The 20,391-nt window shown below is 45.8% G+C and overlaps 2 protein-coding genes across 3 annotated transcripts; one reads left to right on the forward strand and one right to left on the reverse strand.

Moving 5' to 3' along the window:
* The first annotated feature begins 4,327 nt into the window (after positions 1-4,327).
* Positions 4,328-16,135, forward strand: PCYOX1 (prenylcysteine oxidase 1). The gene is made up of 6 exons (XM_082230187.1): positions 4,328-4,456; positions 7,659-7,865; positions 9,728-9,902; positions 11,881-12,092; positions 13,837-13,992; positions 14,307-16,135. Exons 1-6 carry the CDS (start codon positions 4,354-4,356, stop codon positions 14,954-14,956), a joined length of 1,503 nt encoding a protein of 500 aa, XP_082086313.1. The 5' UTR covers positions 4,328-4,353; the 3' UTR covers positions 14,957-16,135.
* Positions 16,116-19,016, reverse strand: SNRPG (small nuclear ribonucleoprotein polypeptide G). Of its 2 annotated transcripts, XM_082230733.1 has the most exons (4): positions 18,871-19,016; positions 18,501-18,523; positions 17,785-17,909; positions 16,116-16,275 (listed from the first exon to the last, which is right to left on the reverse strand). In XM_082230733.1, the coding sequence occupies exons 1-4, from the start codon at positions 18,900-18,902 to the stop codon at positions 16,225-16,227; spliced, it is 231 nt and encodes a 76-aa protein (XP_082086859.1). In that variant the 5' UTR covers positions 18,903-19,016; the 3' UTR covers positions 16,116-16,224. The 2 variants fall into 2 exon arrangements, with proteins under 2 accessions (XP_082086859.1, XP_082086860.1); XM_082230734.1 differs by lacking the exon at positions 18,501-18,523 and having other exon boundaries at positions 18,871-18,981.
* Positions 19,017-20,391: the final 1,375 nt, after the last annotated feature.

Raw genomic sequence — 20,391 nt, forward strand, 5'->3', positions numbered from 1 at the left:
CGCGCGCTGGCGCCTCCTCGCCAACCGCGGCCGCTCTCTCGCGCCCGACGTAATCCTCCGCCGGCCTCTTTGCAGCTTCTTCTCCTTTCTCTTGCTTACTCTCGCGAGATTTCTAAGCCAGTCCGTGCGTGTTAAGTACGGTTTAAATCTTAGGAAAGCTTAACCCTCAGCCCCACGCGCGCAAATCCGGCTTCACGTCTCCTGTACAAATAAAAATAAATTCGACTCCGCACGCCCCCCCGCCAAACTAGTGGTATACTAAATAATAATATTGCTTTGACTAGTTGTGGTGGTTGCTTGTTTTTGTGTTTTTTTACACAAAATGCTTTTGCGCCGCCCGGGAATCGAACCCGGGTCGCAAGAATGGGAATCTTGCATGATACCACTACACCAGCGGCGCTGACGAGAAGGTGCGTGGGAAATAGATCTTAGGAAGCAAATCATTTAACAACAAATCACAGGTATGCAGAGGAACGGTGAAGGACACTAGCCACTCTCTTGCCAATACTAACCCTTCTGAGCATGAGGCTGCGTCTGAATAGTGCGTTCAGTTGTACCTGGGAATAAACCCCGCTGAATTAAATGGGACTGACTTCAGAGCAGACATCTGCAATCTTACATTTGGAGTAAGATCCAGGGGGGTCTCACCCCCCCCCAAATGAGGAAAACAGTGTTTATCTGGTTCTTTGATTATTTGCAAAATGCATACAGTACTTTTTATGCAAATCCAGTGGCAGAAGCTCTCTGTGCAGCTTCCACTGACAATCAAAACAAAGGAATGCAAAGCAAGGTAAAAGACTATGAAATTAAGACCAGCATAAAATCCAATACTGTACACTTTTCAAAAACAGCATGAGACGAGCACAGAAAATTAAACTAGTACAAGGAAACTTTGAGTAGCACCCAAAGGAAATAAATCTTAAAATTCTAAGAATACCCAGAATATTCTGAAATCACTAAGTTTTCCCCATTCATTTCAGTAGGTTTCATTGGCTGCCTGTACATAAGGCTTAGTAGAACAGTGAACATTACTAATAGCCACTATGGTTCATCTTTTTCAACCTTTTTTTCACTGAGTGTGCAGAGTAGTTTAATATATGACAGCAATCTCCATTGCAAGCACACACTAAATATTTTAAATTTTCAAAATGTGCCAAGGGCTGCAACCCTATGCAGAAGTGGGGTCTTGCAGGGCTGAAGAAGAATTGGTGATACGGAGCTTCAAATCTGTATTCAGCCATCAAGTTCACAAGGAGGACTTGGGGCCAGTTGCTAAGTTTCTTTTTTTAAAAAAAAATCGTATTTATTGAAATTTCCAAAACTCAAAAAAGAAAGAACAAAAGAAAAAGAAAAAACATTTACATTTAAAACCTTACTTTCATTAACATCTTTCCAGGACTTCCCCATCCCTCCCCCTGTTGTATTCCCCTTCCATTAATTTAGTTCCACAAGTTCTTACCCCAAATTTAAAACTTATTATGTTTAACCCAATATTCAATTTAGTTCATCTTATATAACCACTTTCCCTTTGAATTCCACCATCCTTCATCATTAAAAAAAAAAATTCCCCAAGGTCCACCCCAATTCCCTTCCACGAATTCCCTTTTTTAATAAACACATCAAAACATGTAGAATCATAGAATCATAGAGTTGGAAGAGACCACAAGGGCCATCGAGTCCAACCCCCTGCCAAGCAGGAAACACCATCAGAGCACTCCTGACATATGGTTGTCAAGCCTCTGCTTAAAGACCTCCAAAGTAGGAGACTCCACCACACTCCTTGGCAGCAAATTCCACTGTCGAATAGCTCTTACTGTCAGGAAGTTCTTCCTAATGTTAGATAGACTAATGTCCATCAGTCTATCTGCTATCAGCCTGGAGATCTCACGTCCATGACCGAATCTTTCTCAGCTCCACTTTGCCGGTTTTCTTGGTAGTCTTTAGCTTCAGACGCCCAATCTTAGAGAAGCCCTATCTCACAAAGGTCCATTTTTCTTCCATCCAGACCTCCATATTTTAAAAAAATAAAGCTCAAATTCTGTTTCTTAATCCTTTTGAGTCTGAATGTCCCAAATGCTCTGACTTCCCACTTAGTCCACCAGTTGCTAAGTTTCAGTCTAGCCCGGCCTAGCCTATAGGGTTGTTGTGGGTAAAAAGGATGGGGGAGGGCAAGCCAAGAATGGTGCCTTGAGCACAGGATAAATTCAACTGAGATGTCCCCAGTATATGTGTGTGTCTCCATTTCATCAAACCCAGGGGAGATAGATGTGTAGTTCTGGTCCCCTCATCTGAAAAAGGATATTGTCGAGCTGGGAAGGGGTTTGAAAAACGGCAACCAAAATAGCCAAAGGGATGAAGCAGCTCCCCTAGGAAGAAAGTCTGTTCCGCCTGGCCTTTGGTTTATACTCGGTCTGACCCTTATGTTTCCCTCCCCTTATGGTCTTGATTTATCAGCTATTTTAAAATGAGGCTGCATTTTAAATTTCATTTTAACCTGTATTTTAAATTGGTTTGTTTTTTTCCTCCCTCTTTTCCCCCTGTTATGTTTTACTGTTATTTTATTTTATTGGTGTTAGCCACCCTGAGCCCGGCTTTTCTTCTTCTTCTTCTTCTTCTTATTATTATTATTATTATTAAAGAAAAAGGCAAGTAATGTAAGAGGTGAAATGATAGAAGCTTATCAAATTAAACACAACATGTAAAAAACAGGAAGAGAAAAGTTTCTCTCCCTTTTTGTCATGGGCATCCAATGAAGCTGAATGTTGGAAGGTTCAGGACGCCTAAAAGAAAGTCCTTGAGCAGCACACCGTTGATAATAATAATAATAAATTTATTTATTATTTATTATTATTATTTATTATTATTATTTCCCCAGCCACTCTGGGCGGCTTCCAACAGAACACTAAAATACAGTAACCTATTAAACATTATTATTATTATTATTATTATTATTATTATTATTATTATTATTATGATCTGGGGAACTCGCTTCCGCAGGAGGCAGCGCCGATGGCCACCAACTTGGATGGCTTTAAAAGAGGATTAGACCAATTGGTGGAGGCTCTTCTTCCTGGTGGCTGTGCTCTGCCTCCAGGGTCTGGATCCCAGGAGGGGAGATTCCGAAGAGTTGCTCTCGTGCTCGCAGGGTTTCCCTTGGGAACATCTGGCTGGGCATCCAGCATCCAGGCTCTCCTTATGGAGCCTCCGGGCCCAGAGGCAGTCTACCTGGACCCCTAGGTCCTTGCAGGTATTTGGCCAACTGAGAGAACAGGAGGCTGGACTAGATGCGCCACAGCGGGCGCTCTAAGGGTGATGAGTGAGCCAGCCGAGATGAAGCTCCTCGTCCAGAGGCAGTCTACCCGCAAAGAGCAGATGCTTGTGTTGTAAACAAAAATTGCCCTCTTCCCTTATGGGGTATCCAAGAGCCCATATAGAGTCCTTACATAGGTTCCCTATTGGTAGGAGAGAATAACAGAGGCCAACCAGAAAATATTGAGAAGCAAAGCAGCTAGTAAGCCTGATCTTTATTGATCTGTTGCAACAGGGTGCTCCCCTCACCCACAGGAAAGAAGGAGGAACCCAGAACAATGGCGCACAAGGCTATATAGAGACATTTGAAATTGCCACCCTGTAGATCAAGACCGTCTAGTTCAAGCTCTGGTTTTCCCAGTAGTGATGTATGGAAGTGAGAGCTGCACCATCAAGAAGGCTGATCGCCGAAGAATGGATGCTTTTGAATTCTGGTGCTGGAGGAGACTCTTGAGAGTCCCATGGACTGCAAGAAGATCCAACCTATCCATTCTGAAGGAAATCAGCCCTGAGTGCTCACTGGAAGGACAGATCCTGAAGCTGAGGCTCCAAGACTTTGGCCACCTCAGGAGAAGAGAAGACTCCCTGGAAAAGACCCTGATGTTGGGAAAGATGGAGGGCACAAGGAGAAGGGGACGACAGAGGACGAGATGGTTGGATGGTGTTCTTGAAGCTCCCAGCATGAGTTTGACCAAACTGCGGGAGGCAGTGGAAGACAGGAGTGCCTGGCGTGCTCTGGTCCATGGGGTCACGAAGAGTCGGACACGACAAAACGACTCAACAACAACAAGACCTCCAAATTCCTATCACACTTGGCGGCAGGGAGCCACCCCTTGCGGGCTTTCCTTCCGCGGGGCGGGCGGGAGGCTCCTGGCCGGCTCGCGTTGCCAGAGGAATCCTCCCGGCGCAGCAGCAGTCTACCCTTCTGGCCCGCGCCGCCTCCGGTTTCCGCCGCCGCCCAGAGGCCGCGGGGCGGGGCGCGGGCCCAGAAGAGTCCCTCCCTCCCCGCTTCCCTCCTTCCTTCTTTCCCGAGCAGCCGCCGCCATGGCCGCCCGCTGCCTGCTCCGCGCCCTGCCGCTCCTGGCCGCCCTGTGGCAGGGAGTCGCGCGGGGGAACCAGGAGCTGCGCCCCCCGCCCGCCAGGATAGGTAGGGAGTGGCGGAGGGGGGCTGGGGCCGGAGGAAAGGAAGGGTCGGGGGGGGGGAGGGACCCTCTGCCGCCTCGTTACTTTTCGGCCAGGGGCTTAAGGGCAAAGACGCCAACGCGCACATATTTGCAATTGCACCTACGCGCGCACTCGTGCATTGATGCAAAGGTGCCTTGGAGCATGTGCAGAGCGCTCAGCTTCCAGCGTGCTACACGCATAGAGGAAAGGCGCTCTGCATCTCACCTTTAGGATCTTAGTTGCAATAGTCTTTGTTTTTGAAGTTGGTGTTCCCCACACGGATTTTGACAAAGATGAGACACAACAGAGTCGTCCCTTCATTTCAAAGGGGGCTGGCTCCCTGGCCCCACATCCGTCCTTTGAGGTGGATCTGCTTTCAGGAACACCCAACTAAGTTTGGAAACTGAGTTTGAGATCCTGAGATAGATCTTGCGGAGAACTTAAAGCGGATGCAAATTCTCTGCCCTGTGTCCCATTGTGATAGGAAAAGCTCTGTGGAGTGAATTTTCACATCCATGCAAATCTTTGGACATTCAGCAGACATCGCTTCAGCATCTCATTAATGCAGACTAAATACCACCTTTAAAATTCTAGTTTCCTTACTAGGAGACCATGGGCAAAAAGGAGAGGCCTTTTTATTGGGCCATGGCAACCAGCAGAAAATAGGGAAGTGGGTTTTTCTCCGCCCCCCCTCCTCCTCCTGAGCCTGGCACCATGTACTTGGGAGTTCACCCTTTGAGGAAATTCAATTCCCAATAACTGTGAGCTGCTACGTGTGCTTGTGCAGACATGCATTTCACATGAAACTTCAATTACGATAGGTGTAAAGTTAAAAATCGTCTTGAAGCAAATAATGCTTCACCACACAAAGTTCCGCCAGCCCTATTGGGACATGACTTTCTGTGCGCCATCGACTCATGGGCTTGTGAAACATGTGCTGACCCTGGTTGGAAACCCACATGTGGCTTTTTGAAACAAGCTAGTCCAGTTTTTCCTTTAGAAAATGCTTACACCAAACTGCTTACACCAGTTGGACAACTTATAATAATAATATAATAATAATTTATTATTTATACTCCGCCCATCTAGCTGGGTTTCCCCAGCCACTCTGGGCGGCTTCCAAAAGAATATTAAAATACTGTGATACATCAAGCATGTATATAGGAGGAAGAAATGCACTTGCAAATAAAAGATTCTAAATGCTATGTACAATAATAATAATAATAATAATAATAATAATAATAATAATAATTTCTCCAGCCACTCTGGGCAGCTTCCAACAAAATATTAAAATACAATAGTCCATCAAAAATTAAAAGCTTCCCTAAACAGGGCTGCCTTCAGATGTCTTCTAAACGTCTGGTAGTTGTTTTTCTCTTTGACATCTGGTGGAGACGCTCCTTCGGGTATATTGGACCAAGGCCGTTCTAAACCCTGATGGGTCAGTCTCAGCTTATGTGAGCAAGTGTTGAATGGAAGTCGTGCACCAGTGCACACTGTCCATGTGACATTCCAGTCTCCTCCTCCAGTTGGAGGGGCTGTGGAGAAAGAGGCGCCCTCCTCCACGGGACTGCCCACAAGTATCCAAATTCTGGACAGCGGCTTGGTCAACAAATGACCAAATTACTCAAACACCCCTTTCCAACTTCACGCCAGCTTTGTTTACTAAATCTATGAGATGATCAACGGAAAGGTTTCAGCTCTCAGTATACCTGAAGGAGCGTCTCCAACCACATCGTTCAGCTCAGACACTGAGGTCCAGCGCCGAGGGCCTTCTGCAAGAATTGAAGCTACAGGGGACCAGGCAGAGGGCCTTCTCGGTGGTGGCACCTGCCCTGTGGAATACCCTCCCATCAGATGCCAAGGAAATAAACAACTATCTGACTTTTAGAAGACATCTGAAGGCAGTCCTGTTTAGGGAAGTTTTATCGTTTTTCGCTCAGAGTGACTGAGGAAACCCAGCCAGATGGGCGGGGTATAAATAATAAATTATTATTATTACTTCCAGGAACTCCTGGAACATACCTTTATGGTAGATTGGTAATGCTCCTAAATGGTATGCAAGTTTTTCACAGTGATCACACAGTGCTCTTGGCATCAAAATGCCAGCCTGCACCCCTCCCCCTGCTATTTAATCTAGATCTACGTTTTCCCGTGAAATATCCACTAAGTTTTTTTTAAAAAACAACAACAAACAAACTGTTGCCAGAGACCTTTTAATCCGTTCTGGAGGTCCGTTCATAAACCAAAACAGGTTGTAACCCAAGGCACACTTTCGCCAATGGGGCCTACAAAAAAAAATGTTCGTAATCAAAAAAAAAAGGGGGGGGTTGTAGTCCAAAAAAAGTTCGCAAACCGAGACACGCACTTCTGGGTTTGACTTGTTTGTAATCCAAAACGTATGCAAACCAGACTGTTCATAGAATCATAGAGTTGGAAGAGACCACAAGGGCCATCGAGTCCAACCACCTGCCAAGCAGGAAACACCATCAGAGCACTCCTGACATATGGTTGTCAAGCCTCTGCTTAAAGACCTCCAAAGTAGGAGACTCCACCACACTCCTTGGCAGCAAATTCCACTGTCAAACAGCTCTTACTGTCAGGAAGTTCTTCCTAATGTTTAGGTGGAATCTTCTTTCTTGTAGTTTGGATCCATTGCTCCGTGTCCGCTTCTCTGGAGCAGCAGAAAACAACCTTTCTCCCTCCTCTATGTGACATCCTTTTATATATTTGAACATGGCTATCATATCACCCCTTAACCTCCTCTTCTCCAGGCTACTAAACATGCCCAGCTCCCTTAGCCGTTCCTCATAAGGCATCGTTTCCAGGCCTTTGACCATTTTGGTTGCCCTCCTCTGGACACGTTCCAGTTTGTTCGCAAACCAAGGTACCACTGTATTAAGCCTCTGCCTGGACTTTCATTGCTCATTACAGTTTATTTAAGTGGTTCCAAAACTCTTTCAGGCCACTTGTGTAGAGGAGGAAGGGACCCCGAGGGTCATCTAGTCCAGCCCCCTGCAATGCAGCAATCTCGACTGAAGCATCCATGAGAGATGGCCCTCTAAGCTCTGCATAAAAACCTCCCATGAAAGAGTCCACCACCTTCCGAGGGAATCTTATACAGGTTACCTTATTCTGAGTTCTGTTGAAAGGAATTAAATACAGGAAAATTGACTAAATTCCAGGTGTGATTGGAGCTGGCGTCGGGGGCACATCTGCAGCCTATTTCCTGCGCCAGAAGTTTGGTAAAGACATCCAGATTGATATCTTTGAAAGAGGAGAAGTCGGAGGCCGTGCGGCTACTATCAATTTGGAAGGGAAATACTACGAAGCAGGAGGAGCTGTCATCCACCCCCTTAACCTGCACATGAAACATTTTGTGAAAGAGCTAGGTATGGACACCTTATTTTCCCTAGGAGCAGGTTTCATCCCTGCTCCTTTGTTCTTATGCCAGTGGAAACTGTTTTAGTTCCATTTCACGCCAATGAAAAAGCTATAGTGCAGCCTTCTCTGCCCACCAGATGTGTTGGATTACAATTCCTATCCGCTCCAGCCAGTTATAGTCTAAAACATTTGGAGGGCCCAATGTCTGGGGAAGGTTGCTATAATTAATTTGGAGGAAATGGTAGGGGCGTTTTCTTTCTGGGGGTGTTTGTGCAGCGCCGTCTTAAGCATATCCGGTGCCGTGGTGCAAAGATCCCTCCTGTGCCCCTCCCTTCCCAGAGTTGACCTTTTTTTAGGGCTGGAGGAGGCGGGCAGTGGCTGGAAGGTGGCTCCTCCGGCGGGGAAGAGGTGGAGGCTGGACGCAGCGCCTCCTGGCTCAGCTGGACGCTTCGTGCCGCGGTGGCCATGGCAGGCAGCACACCGAGCAAGCGGGTGTGCGCCAAGTGAGCAAGGGTGCATGCACTGCTCCCGCCAAGCGTCGGCTCGGTTTTTTCCCTTTTAGCCCTCTGGCGCCCCGCATAATTTGGTGCCTGCAGGCTAAAAGGGAAAAAGCAGAGCCAACGCTCGGCGGGAGTGGCGCACGCACCCTCGTTCACTCAGCACACTCATTTGGTGTTCCCCTGACTCTCGCCTAGCGCCATCCAGAACTTGGCGCTCTGGTGCCCCGCGCCACTAGCCTCAGTGGGTAAGACGGGCCTGCGTTTGTGTGTGCGACAGGTCTGGGTATCGCTGCTTTTCTTCCTCTCAGAATGTAAGCTGTAAGCCAAAGTCACAAGAATAAGATGGGTACATCTCAGGTGTCAAAAGCCAAGGTAAAGTGGTGTGTCTTCCAAACTTGCCAGAAGCTTCTCTCCACCACAGAAAAGGCCCTTTCCTGGACTGCACCCCCTATGCCATTCTTAGCACCCAAGTGTGTCTGTAGGGAAGGAGGCAATCTTTCATGTACCTGGGGTTTTTTTGTGAGTAGTTTAGGGCTTTAAACACTCATGTGAGCAACTTGATTTTGGCTCCTGAACGCCGCAAACCTGGAAATGAGTGTTCCGGTTTGCAAACATTCTTTGGAAGCCAAACGTCCAGCATGGCTTCCGCAGCTTCCGATTGGCTGCAGGAGCTTTATGAACGTTTTGGAAGTCGAACAAACTTCTGGAACGGATTCCGTTCGACTTCCAAGGTACGACTGTAGTCACATAGCAGAAAGGAAATAAACATTCCCCACCCTCTCAAGATTTCCAAAAAAGACAGAAGTGAACAGCAGACTTAGGAAAAGGTAAAGGGACCCCTGACTGTTAGGTCGTGGCCGACTCTGGGGTTGCGGCGCTCATCTCGCTTTACTGACCGAGGGAGCCAGCCTTTGTCTGCAGACAGCTTCTGGATCATGTGGCCAGCATGATTAAGCCACTTCTGGCGAACCAGAGCAGCGCACGGAAATGCCGTTTACCTTCCCGCTGGAGTGGTACCTATTTATCTACTTGCACTGTGATGTGCTTTCGAACTGCTAGGTTGGCAGGAGCAGGGACCGAGCAACGGGAGCTCACCCCGTCTCAGGGATTCGAACCGCCAACCTTCTGATCAGCAGGTCCTAGGCTCTGTGGTTTAACCCACAGCGCCACCCGCGTCCCTGAACAGCAGACTTACTGGAGTTCAAATTTAGAAATACGTGTTCCCACCAAATCCTGTCTCTGATAGAGAGGCCTGTGTGCACCCATCCATCAGCCACCAAATCTCAAACGGATGCTGAGTTCTCACCCTGCTGCCCCAGTGTCAACTCAGACTGTCTCCCAGTTCACAGGCTGTGCTTTCAAACCTGCAGGTCTTAACATCCATCAGGGTCAAGGTGGCCTTTTGGGCATCTACAATGGAGATGAGTTTGTCTTTGAGGAGAGCAGCTGGTACATTTGGAATTTTCTCAAGCTCCTCTGGCATTACGGACTGAATCCTGTGCGGATGTACATGTGGGTAGAGGATGTGCTAGACAAATTTATGAGGTAAGTCTGCCTGTCTCAATTCAGGCTCCCTCCCCACCCACCCTAGCAAGGCACCTATAGCCACTGCACCTTTCTCTGACACCTGTGGGGCCCCTGCCCTTGCCAGTACTTTTGAAACACCTGGAAATGCCAGACTGGCAAAGGCTGCCTTAACCCCAAACTGGAATGGTTTACTCATTCTGGCTAGGAAGTTAGATGTTGCCCACCTTTTACTAAAAAATAATAATACAGTGGTACCTCGGGTTAAGTACTTAATTCATTCCGGAGGTCCTTTCTTAACCTGAAGCACCACTTTAGCTAACGGGGCCTCCTGCTGCTGCTGCTGCTGCACCGCCGGAGCACAATTTCTGTTCTCATCCTGAAGCAAAGTTCTTAACCCGAGGTAATATTTCTGGGTTAGCGGAGTCTGTAACCTGAAGCGTATGTAACCCGAGGTACCACTGTAATTAAGAGTACCAATGGGGTAGGCAACCTAAGGCCCGGGGGCCAGATCACCTTCTCAATCCGGCCCGCGGACGGTCCGGAAATCAGTGTGTTTTTACATGAGTAGAATGTGTGCTTTTATTTAAAATGCATCTCTGGGTTATTTGTGGGGCATAGGAATTCGTTCATTCCCCCCCCCAATATAGTCTGGCCCCCCACAAGGTCTGAGGGACAGTGGACTGGCCCATGGCTGAAAAAGGTTGTTGACACATGCCATGTTCTCAGTGACCGTGTTAGCTGGCCAAGCTAGGAATGTTATCTCATAGGTTTATCCTGTGATCAAGAGGATTTATTGATTACACAAATGTAAAGGAAACTGCCTGCCCTCTGCCCCCAATGCACTCTAGACTATGGACTTGTCAAGCTGGTTTCGCCAGCCGCTCTCTGATACCTGTTTCTGATAGCCATTTCAAAGCTTCAGGAGCAAGCAGAAGAACAAGTCTGCAAAATGACTATAACCACCTGAGTATCCAGCATGGCAGTTAGATACAAGATCAGATGCACAGTGAAGTCTGTCTTAACCTGGGGCCCCCAAATGGAAGTAGCCTACAGAGAAGAAATTTCATACATAAGGAATCAATTGCTTTACTCCAGGCCTGTTAAAATATGCTCTCCCTTAAGCCTCGACTCACTGCCAGTATTTTCTGTCTCATTAAGCCAGTGTGCTTCATCATTACAGTGGTGCCCCGCAAGACGAATGCCTCGCAAGACGGAAAACTCGCTAGACGAAAGAGTTTTCCGTTTTGGAGGTGCTTCGCAAAACGAATCTCCTATGGGCTTGCTTCGCAAGACGACAATGTGTGTATCTGAAGAAGTGTGCATGCACACGAAAGCTCATACCAAGAACTAACTTAGTTGGTCTTTAAGGTGCTACTGGAAGGAATTTTTTTACAATGTCTTGCGAGTTCCTGCTGGTTTTTTCCCTCCCCCCCCTTTTCCTAAGCCGCTAAGCCGCTTATCAGCTGATCCGATCAGCAGATAAGCTGCTAAAAGCCGCTAATAGCGCTAATCCGCTAATCCATCAATGGGCTTGCTTCAGAAGACGAAAAAACCGCTAGACGAAGAGAATCACAGAATGATAGCCACTGTATTAGGACCCTTTTTTATTTGCTATTTACAATCAGGTACAAGGTGGGGGGAGAAAGAAAAAACCTGTCCTATCAACACTGCACACAGATTCCTAAATAAATACCTGGGAGCACTAGCAAAGCAATCTGGGGTGCAGGCTTCTTAGCTATCAGTCCTGTGCAGTGGAATAAGTTGCAATTAAATTGGGGTCAGTATTCTTAAGTGGTTGTGCATACTGGTGGCACTCAGCAAAGCAATCATGAACATCAATTTATTTTCTGTTTGAGAACAACGCAAAGCTTCTGAAAGGGCACCACCCAATATAAGTAAAGTCTTATCGAAAACAATACTAATCACTAACTTTGTCTTCCTCCTGCACAGTCTTTGCTTTCCCATATCTTAATTCTTTCCCCCCTTTTGCACAAAGGATCTATCGGTATCAGGTTTACGACTATGCCTTCAGTAGCACTGAGGGTTTACTTCATGCCCTCGGAGGGGCTGACTTTGTTCAGATGCTGAATGTTACCATTGATCAGGCCTTGCAGATGACCAGCTTCTCTCAGAAGTTCATCAATGAGATGGTGACTCCAGTTATGAGAGTCAACTATGGCCAAGGTGCCAACATCAATAGCTTTGTGGGTAAGTGGCAAAGCTTGTTTGCAGATTCCTCTTCCTGATGGCCACCACCAAATGATGGCATTTTGCTGCCTGGAATAATCTGCATGAAGGGGATATTTGAATGATGATCTCACTGACAAAATTTGCTTTCTAGTACCGTATTTTTCTGTGTATAAAACTATATTTCCCCCCTATTTTTTCAAGTTTAAAATTGGAGGTTGTCTTATACACGGATAGTGCATATGGGCGATTTCTTTATTTGGATTCCCCCAAAATTGGGGTCGTGTTATACACAGAAAAATACGGCATCTGTCTGCTTCACTATCCGAGTCAAGAACAGACCTGCTGCAAACATGCCCAAAGTACATGAGGTGATTTGCATGGCAACTGGGGCCTATGTGAGCAGAGGTTTTGCTTGCCAGCCAGCCTCCCTACTGTGTCAAAAGCACGAATGACAGAGAACTCAGCAGGAGTCCAGAACTGTGTCCAGTTCTGGGCACCACAATTCAAGAAGGATACTGACAAACTGGAACGTGTCCAGAGGAGGGCAACCAAAATGGTCAAAGGCCTGGAAACGATGCCTTATGAGGAACGGCTAAGGGAGCTGGGCATGTTTAGCTTGGAGAAGAGGAGGTTAAGGGGTGATATGATAGCCATGTTCAAATATATAAAAGGATGTCACATAGAGGAGGGAGAAAGTTTGTTTTCTGCTGCTCCAGAGAAGCGGACACGGAGCAATGGATCCAAACTACAAGAAAGAAGATTCCACCTAAACATTAGGAAGAACTTCCTGACAGTTAGAGCTGTTCAACAGTGGAATTTGCTGCCAAGGAGTGTGGTGGAGTCTCCTCCTTTGGAGGTCTTTAAGCAGAGGCTTGACAACCATATGTCAGGAGTGCTCTGATGGTGTTTCCTGCTTGGCAGGGGGTTGGACTCGATGGCCCTTGTGGTCTCTTCCAACTCTCTGATTCTGTGAGTGGGATCAGAGGCCTGATAAGTCACAAGGCCTTGTTAGTCATTCTAGTTTTAGGTAAATACACACCTTTCTACAATCCTGTCTTTCTTCTGCTCTCCCATACATGGGATATGACTTACATTCTTTAAGCTGGCCTTCACGAGCCTGGTGCCTTCCAGATGTTGCTGGACTGCAACTCCCATCCACCCCAGACAGCCTGGACCATGGTCAGGGATGATGGAGATTTCATTCCAGAGGGCATGAGACCCAGGAAGGCTGCTCTGTGAGTTATACTCTCTGATTGGGCCTGCTTCATTGTGTAGTCCCCAAGGACATCCGTACAGGGCCTGCGTGCCCCTGAGGTGGCAGAATCCCTTGGGCAGCAAAACCCCTGAAGGTATCCTGCCCGCCCCTGCCAGGGAAGCAAGGAGCAGCAGCAGCGGCTTTTGAAAAGACTTCACTGGAAGCCCCTGTGCAACTTCAGCAAGCGAGGCTTTGGCACCTTCTCATGTTGCCTCAGGCGGCAAAACAGGATGGGTAGCCCCTGCTCCTTATTTTGTTTTTTGTCTGCCTTAAATTATGGCTTATTGTAGGTTACCTATTTGTGTGTGTGTGCGTACTATATGTTGTGTAAAGTTTTATTCACACTTTTGTACATATACACACACACACCCCGGAATCTTCTAGTGATAATAAATAATAATTAAAAATTCTAATATTAGATATACAATCTTCAAATGCTTTTATCTTCACTGTTAGTTGTAGAGTTCTGCAAGTTTGTGTGAAATTTTATTATTGCCTCCCTGGTAGGTGCCGTATCTTTGGCAGGCGCCGATTCTGGACTTTGGTCAGTAGAAGGTGGCAACAAACTGGTATGCACTGGCCTTCTTTATGCTTCTAAAGCACAACTGATTTCTGGCACTGTTATTGCTCTGGAAGAGAAAACGCTGAAAAGGGGACGCTTAGGTGAGCTTGGTACAACATTCTTACACTTGTGATGCAGTAGAAAAAAATAATTGCATTAGAATCTGCTGGTTGAGATATATTGGTTTGGACAGGGGAAGTCAGAACTGGCTGGGTAGATGAAAGGAAGGGGCATAGATGTCGATAATAAAAGCCAGACAGACTACTTGTAGTTGCAACTACAACTTTTTTCCTCTTCAAAGCCACATGAAATTTGCTGGAAAACTGGCATAGTTCTACAACAGGTGGATTACTCTTGATTACGTTTTAAATAAATAAAGTGTTGCTTTTTAAAAAGTACTTTCTTTGTCTCCCAGGAGATACTGCGAAGCTGTATGAAGTCACCTACAATTCTACGTCAGGATTAATGTCAGAGCTGTACGACATCATTCTGATTGCCACCCCGTTGCAGCGTAAAATTGCCAACATAACTTTCCGCAACTTCAAGCCACCCATTCCCGAGTTCTCCCAGCCCTACCATCAGACTGTGGCAACGTTTGTCCATGGGCGCATTAACGCTTCCTACTTTGGCTACCAGGATCCTTCAAAGTTCTCTTTAACTGCCATTTTCACAATGGAGCACCCAAAGTTGTTTATCAATTGTATTGGCATGGTCTCTCCAGTTGAAGATAAAACTAAGCCGCTTCTGAGCCCTGCTGTTTGGAAAGTGTTCTCACCCAAGCCTCTCAGCAAGGAGCAACTGAATTTGCTTTTCTCGTCTTACGATTCTGTTAAAGTGAAGACGTGGCTTGCCTACCCGCACTACAGCCCCCCAGAGAAATGCCCCCCTATCATTCTCCATGACAGAATGTACTATCTCAACAGCATCGAATGGGCTGCAAGTGCCATGGAAATGAGCGCAATCGCAGCCAAGAATGCTGCTCTTTTAGCCTACCATCGCTGGTATGATAAGGCAGACATGATTGATCAAGAAGATTTGCACGAGAGACTCAAAACAGAACTCTGAGGTAGAATACACACAGCTGGGGAGGAAATCTAGGTTGGCATACTGTATTTGGTGGGGTGGGGGAAGAGAAGAAAGTGGATCTGATGATTTAGCAAGCTGTATCAGACCATGTGGTGCATCACCTACTGAAAACTCTTTTACTGTATTTACAGGAAAAGATAGCAACGAGGCACAGGGGAGTGAAAGAATAGCTGTCTTTGAGCCATGCAGCTTAATTCAGGATTTTACTTTGTTAGCAACATGCAAGAGCCATCAGGTGCTGGGCTGGGGTGGATTAACAACTGAGAGCAAGTAGCTGAAAGGAGGGGTGACAGTAAATGAAATTGTTACGATTTCCCCATCAGTATACTGATGCCCACTCATTGTGTATTGTCATACTGTCCAATTATGTATCTCCCTTTCAGAAGTCCCAATCTTATACACTGTGATAATGGATAACTCAAGCCATATTATTGCTAGACAAAGTAAGATTTCTGATGTTTAGCTGCATCTGATATAAAATACAAATGTAGTCCAAGAGAGGGGACTGTGTGTATTTAGTTGCTTACTAAGGGAGGCTACTTACAGTTGATCAATTTGACAGCCTTTTCCCATGAGGCGCAAGACTGCTTTAAGCACAGTCTAAATCCACTAAAAGTACGTAGTAGGAAACTGATTATCTTAAATGCACCTACGGCATAGATGCAGTTTATCTGATTCTATGTATTTCAGTCTGCTTATGCTGCCCACTATTTGCACATCAGGCACAATAATGTCACAACATGCCTGGTAAAAGAGCACAAAGCTAGCACTGAATACCATTCTATAAAATTATGTGCACTGACCTTTTGCTAGTATTCAGAAATTCTGAATGAAATCTGGCAATTTCTTTTAGTCTCTCAGCAAAAGGAAGTATGTAATGAGTTCATCCTCGTTATCCCAATGTGCTCTAGTACAGTCTCTTCAAAAGGGTAAGGTGCCTTAACTGTGATGAGCCTTACTGCCAAAAGTTTAGTTTACTGCTACATGCTAGAACAATTCGTTCTGTTTATCAAATGAAAGAATTACATGGAAGAAAACAGAAGAAGCCCTCAGTTTTATCCTGTTAATGCACTGAGAAGTCAACCATGTAGACTTCAAACCACCCTGAATTTACTTTCAAAAAAGTAGAGTACGTTGATCCAATTTTAACAATTTATTTTTTAAAAAATCACAACGAGAGTGTCATGCCTGTAAAATCTACAATACAAAAACAAATGTCCACATTGTAGCTTGTTCCACTGGTTTGTTTATACTCGTTCCAAAGCTTCTAGCATAATGATGCTGTTTCCACGTATTACCTAGAAATAAAAACACTGAAAGTTAAACACCAACCAAATACTGCCAAGTGGCTTAAGGAAGAATATTATAGACTCACAAAAGGGACCTGTTTCCCACATCACGAAAGACAGCTGCAGAAAGTCACCACACTTCAGTGCTTAAGCTTTGTTATTATTAATTCCTACATTATTTGCTCAAAGCCTTTTAAAGGGCAATAACAAATAATAGTCATACTCGGGAGTTAACCCACTGACAATTCAATTCATTATAATTAGTCTATTTAGGATTATGACTAACAGTGAACATCACCCAAAGCACCTTAATCTTCTAACTTAAAATACCAAAAATAAAAGGCAAGTCATCACCTGGTACTGAAAGGACAAACTGTGTGCCAGATGAGCTTCCTTAGGGAGAAAGTTCTGAAACTGCAGCGCAACCACCAAAGTTTTATCTCATGTGTTCCTACCCAATTAAGATATGGGAAGAGAGAAAGCCGAAAAGGGTGCATCTAAGATTTGACAAGTTCATGTGGAAAGAGGCAGTTCTGAAGGAGTCTAGACACAAACCATACATCTTGGCCAACGTCAAGGTACCAGCTGTCCCAGGAACATGGGACAAGAAAACAAGGGGTTATGGAGAAGTCAGAGAAGAGCCTTCTGCAAGAGTTAAAAAAGATCCACAGCTACACTTAAGGATGTAACAAGAGCCTGCTGGATCAGGCCCATAGGCGTCTGGTCCAGGATCCTGCTGTTCTCACTTGAGCGCAAGAGCCTACTCCTCTTCTGTGGCTTCCAGTAACTTGTATTCAGGATAACTGCCTCTAATATTATTTTAGGTTGGTCTCTTTATTTTCCTCATAACTCTTAAGTACACACACTGACTGCTCTGGGTGACCTCCTTTTAAGAAAAGGATGTTGCCAAAGATCCAAAAGTGCTGTAAAAGCCTTGGGGCTAAGAAGATATTTTCATGAAGAAATGCAGTTTCAATAGTCATCTAGAAGAAGCCATTCAAACAGATCCTAAAATTCTTACTTTGATGTATGAGTTCCAAAGCCACTGTACCACTTTTTGCCAAGTATGAGTAGAGCTTTGGTATGCTCTATTGTGAACAAGTGTCATTTGCAAAAGAATATGGATATTGCCTGCCTTCAGCGCAAAGACGCCTTTGGAGCAGTATCCTGGTATTCTTCAGAAGTGTTCTGTGAAAGTGGGTGGGGTGGGGGACCTATGAGGTTTATTTTGCCTACCTCTTTAGCTTAATTCTTGATCTTTTTATTATAGTAGCTTTTGTAAGCTTTGAAAATCAATAAAACTAAAAAAGCACTGCAAGCTTTTGGATTAGTTTGATATAGTACCAGGCAAAAGTGCAAAACCACATAGATGAACTCCTGCATTTTTTAAAAAATCTAACTCAAAGATATTTTTCTAGAAAAGGCTTTCGATAAATTCTCAAGTACAATGAATGACATTAGCTTAGCTGCCTTTTTCGGTTTCAACTACATTTAAAAGGTTAATTAATTTCTACTTACCACCATCCCTATGTTGTTCTGTTGTCCTCCTGGTGCCATTTCCACACACTCATCTATTACAAGATTCATAAATGGATCAAATCCTCTTAAGATTCCTTGGACATGCCGGCCACCATTTAATTTCACTGTAAGGAACAGTCAGGTTAGTTTACTTCCTCTTGGTACTTTATCTTGATTCTACGTTTGCTATGTCCAAGGCAACATTTATGGAATTAAGATGGACAGATATGTAGGTAGTCTGTCTTTATCCTTTCTTGCTCACAATTGTGGAACCCAGTTTAAACCAGGGGAAAGATGCACTGCTCACTTTCATACGTTTGTTTGGCAGTTGGCTGTGCATCACAGGGAATCTAGGCTACTTTCCTGACTAGACATATAGTCATACCTCGGGTTGCGAATGTGATCGGCGTGGGAGGCACATTCGCAGCGCCGCGTCTGCACACACACATGATGCGATTTGGTGCTTCTGTGCATGTGCTGAAACCTGGAAGCAACCCATTCTGGTACTTCCAGGTTTGGCACGGTCCGCAACCAGAAAACGTGCAACCCACAGCGTCCATAACCCAAGGTATGACTGTACTGCTACAGAAGCAAAGAATGGGGGAAGTGGGAGCAGGTTGCCATTCAGCACAAGTTAAGATGACAAGAGACAAAGTAAGTCCCAGTAAAGGTTTCCTCCCAAAATGCAGCAAACAAAAAAAAGCCATTCAACTTACATGACAGCTTCTTGTCCATAAATCTGAAAATTAAATAAGAGTGAATAATTAAGCATCACTGCAGTCAAATTCATCTTAACACAGGGAAAGGGTGAGTTATAGGTCTTTAGAAAGAAAGAAAAATAGATATACGGCCTCCCTAGCTCTATGATCAATTCGCCCTAAGGAGGAAAACGACGGCGGTCCCGAGCCATGTGCTGCTCTACCTTTCGTAGCTCTATGACACACAGGCGCGACGTGCGGTGCATGATGGGAGCGAGGAGGCCCAAGCGCTCGCTCGCCAACTAACGGCGGCCGCCCCCCGCTCTTCCTCGCCTCCTTCCCATCGGGCCCCCGGCCCCCGCCGCCCCTGCCGCGCTCCCGCGCTCACTTCTTCAGCTCCGGCGGGTGTGCTTTGCTCATCGTGTCTCCTCACAGGCAGCTCCGGCGACGAGCGTCTTCCTCCCGCCTTAGCACGGTTCCGGCGTATGACGTCACGGCGCCGCTTCCGCTCTTCCCCAATCAGGAGGAGCCTGTTGCGCCGGCGCGGACGACTAGCTCAACGCAAGGGACGCCTGCAGGGCGTGGACTACCTCGTCCTCGCAACCAATCAGCGCGGAGTAGACGGCCGCGGTCTACCCTCGGATTTCCGCCGCCAACCAATCAGCGGCCGAGCTGTTCCCTTTGCGGGTGGGTCCTATCGACTCGTTTCCCCCACGTGTAAAGCAACAGGCCATGCTTCATTTGCTTTTAGGGTTTATTTGCATATATGCTAATATGTTTATGTATAGGGTTTAAGTATTTTATTTCAGATTTCCTATTGCATCCCAGCTAGTGGACAAATAAGGACTCCATTAGGCCCTTGGGAAATTAAGCCACACGTTTACCTGAGAGTAAAACTCATTTGTGCAGTGGATTTTACTTCTGAGTAGACAGGCAAAGAAGCGAGTCTGCCTACAATCTAGAGTATACTCAGTGCTTTTTTCTGGGGGTGCGCAGAAACATTTTGTGAATTTTAGTACTTTTGTCCATTTACTGTATTTATTTTTCCCGATTTGAACTATAAATTTTCTTGAGTCAAAATGAGGGTACCCCTAAATATTTTTTTTAGGAAAAAAGCACGGAGTATGCTCATTCTAAGGGACGCGGGTGGCGCTGTGGGTTAAACCACAGAGCCTAGGACTTGCTGATCAGAAGGTCGGTGGTTTGAATCCCCACGACGGGGTGAGCGCCCATTGCTCAGTCCCAGCTCCTGCTAACATAGCAGTTCGAAAGCACATCCAAGTGCAAGTAGATAAATAGGTACTGCTCTGGCGGGAAGGTAAACGGCGTTTCCTTGTGCTGCTCTGGTTCGCCAGACGCAGCTTAGTCATGCTGGCCACATGACCCAGAAGCTGTACGCTGGCTCCCTTGGCCAGTAAAGTGAGATGAGCGCCGCAACCCCAGAGTCGGTCACAACTGGACCTAATGGTCGGGGGTCCATTTACCCTTTACCTTATGCTTATTCTGAAAGCAAGTCATATTGACATCATTAGTACTTTATAGTAAAAGCGCACGGGATCTCTGGCTGTATGCGGTGGAAGTTAAACACAGAAGCCGTTTCTATTATCACATCCTTTTACCGCTGCTGCCTGGAATAATTACCACGCTTAAAATGCTGTCCCTATTCCTGTGATTGTAAACTGTTTTAACTGTTATTAATTCTAAATTATTATAGCCTGTCCTGAGATCTGCTGGTGAGGGGTAGGTAATAAATATAATAATAATTCCCCTAAATGCAATCATAGGCTACATTCACACCATACATCTAAAAGCATATGGCTTTTCCCAAAGTAAACCAGTTCCCAGTCCCAGGCCTCTTTGTGGGGAAGTGTGTGCTTTAAATGTATGTTGTGGATGTGACCATAGTTTA

This window comes from Podarcis vaucheri (genome assembly GCF_965113315.1).
Source record: "Podarcis vaucheri genome assembly, chromosome: 7".
In the NCBI taxonomy this organism is placed as follows: domain Eukaryota; kingdom Metazoa; phylum Chordata; class Lepidosauria; order Squamata; family Lacertidae; genus Podarcis; species Podarcis vaucheri.

Coding starts and splice junctions, on each gene's coding strand:
- SNRPG (XM_082230733.1), bottom strand. CDS start 18,902: ATGAGCAAAGCACACCCGCCGGAGCTGAAGAA. Junction 17,910..18,500: donor TATGGACAAGAAGCTGTCAT/GTAAGTTGAATG, acceptor TGTTCCTTACAG/TGAAATTAAATGGTGGCCGG. Junction 16,276..17,784: donor AGAACAACATAGGGATGGTG/GTAAGTAGAAAT, acceptor TTTTATTTCTAG/GTAATACGTGGAAACAGCAT.
- PCYOX1 (XM_082230187.1), top strand. CDS start 4,354: ATGGCCGCCCGCTGCCTGCTCCGCGCCCTGCCGCTCCTGGCCGCCCTG. Junction 4,457..7,658: donor CCCCCCGCCCGCCAGGATAG/GTAGGGAGTGGC, acceptor ACTAAATTCCAG/GTGTGATTGGAGCTGGCGTC. Junction 9,903..11,880: donor GTGCTAGACAAATTTATGAG/GTAAGTCTGCCT, acceptor TTTTGCACAAAG/GATCTATCGGTATCAGGTTT.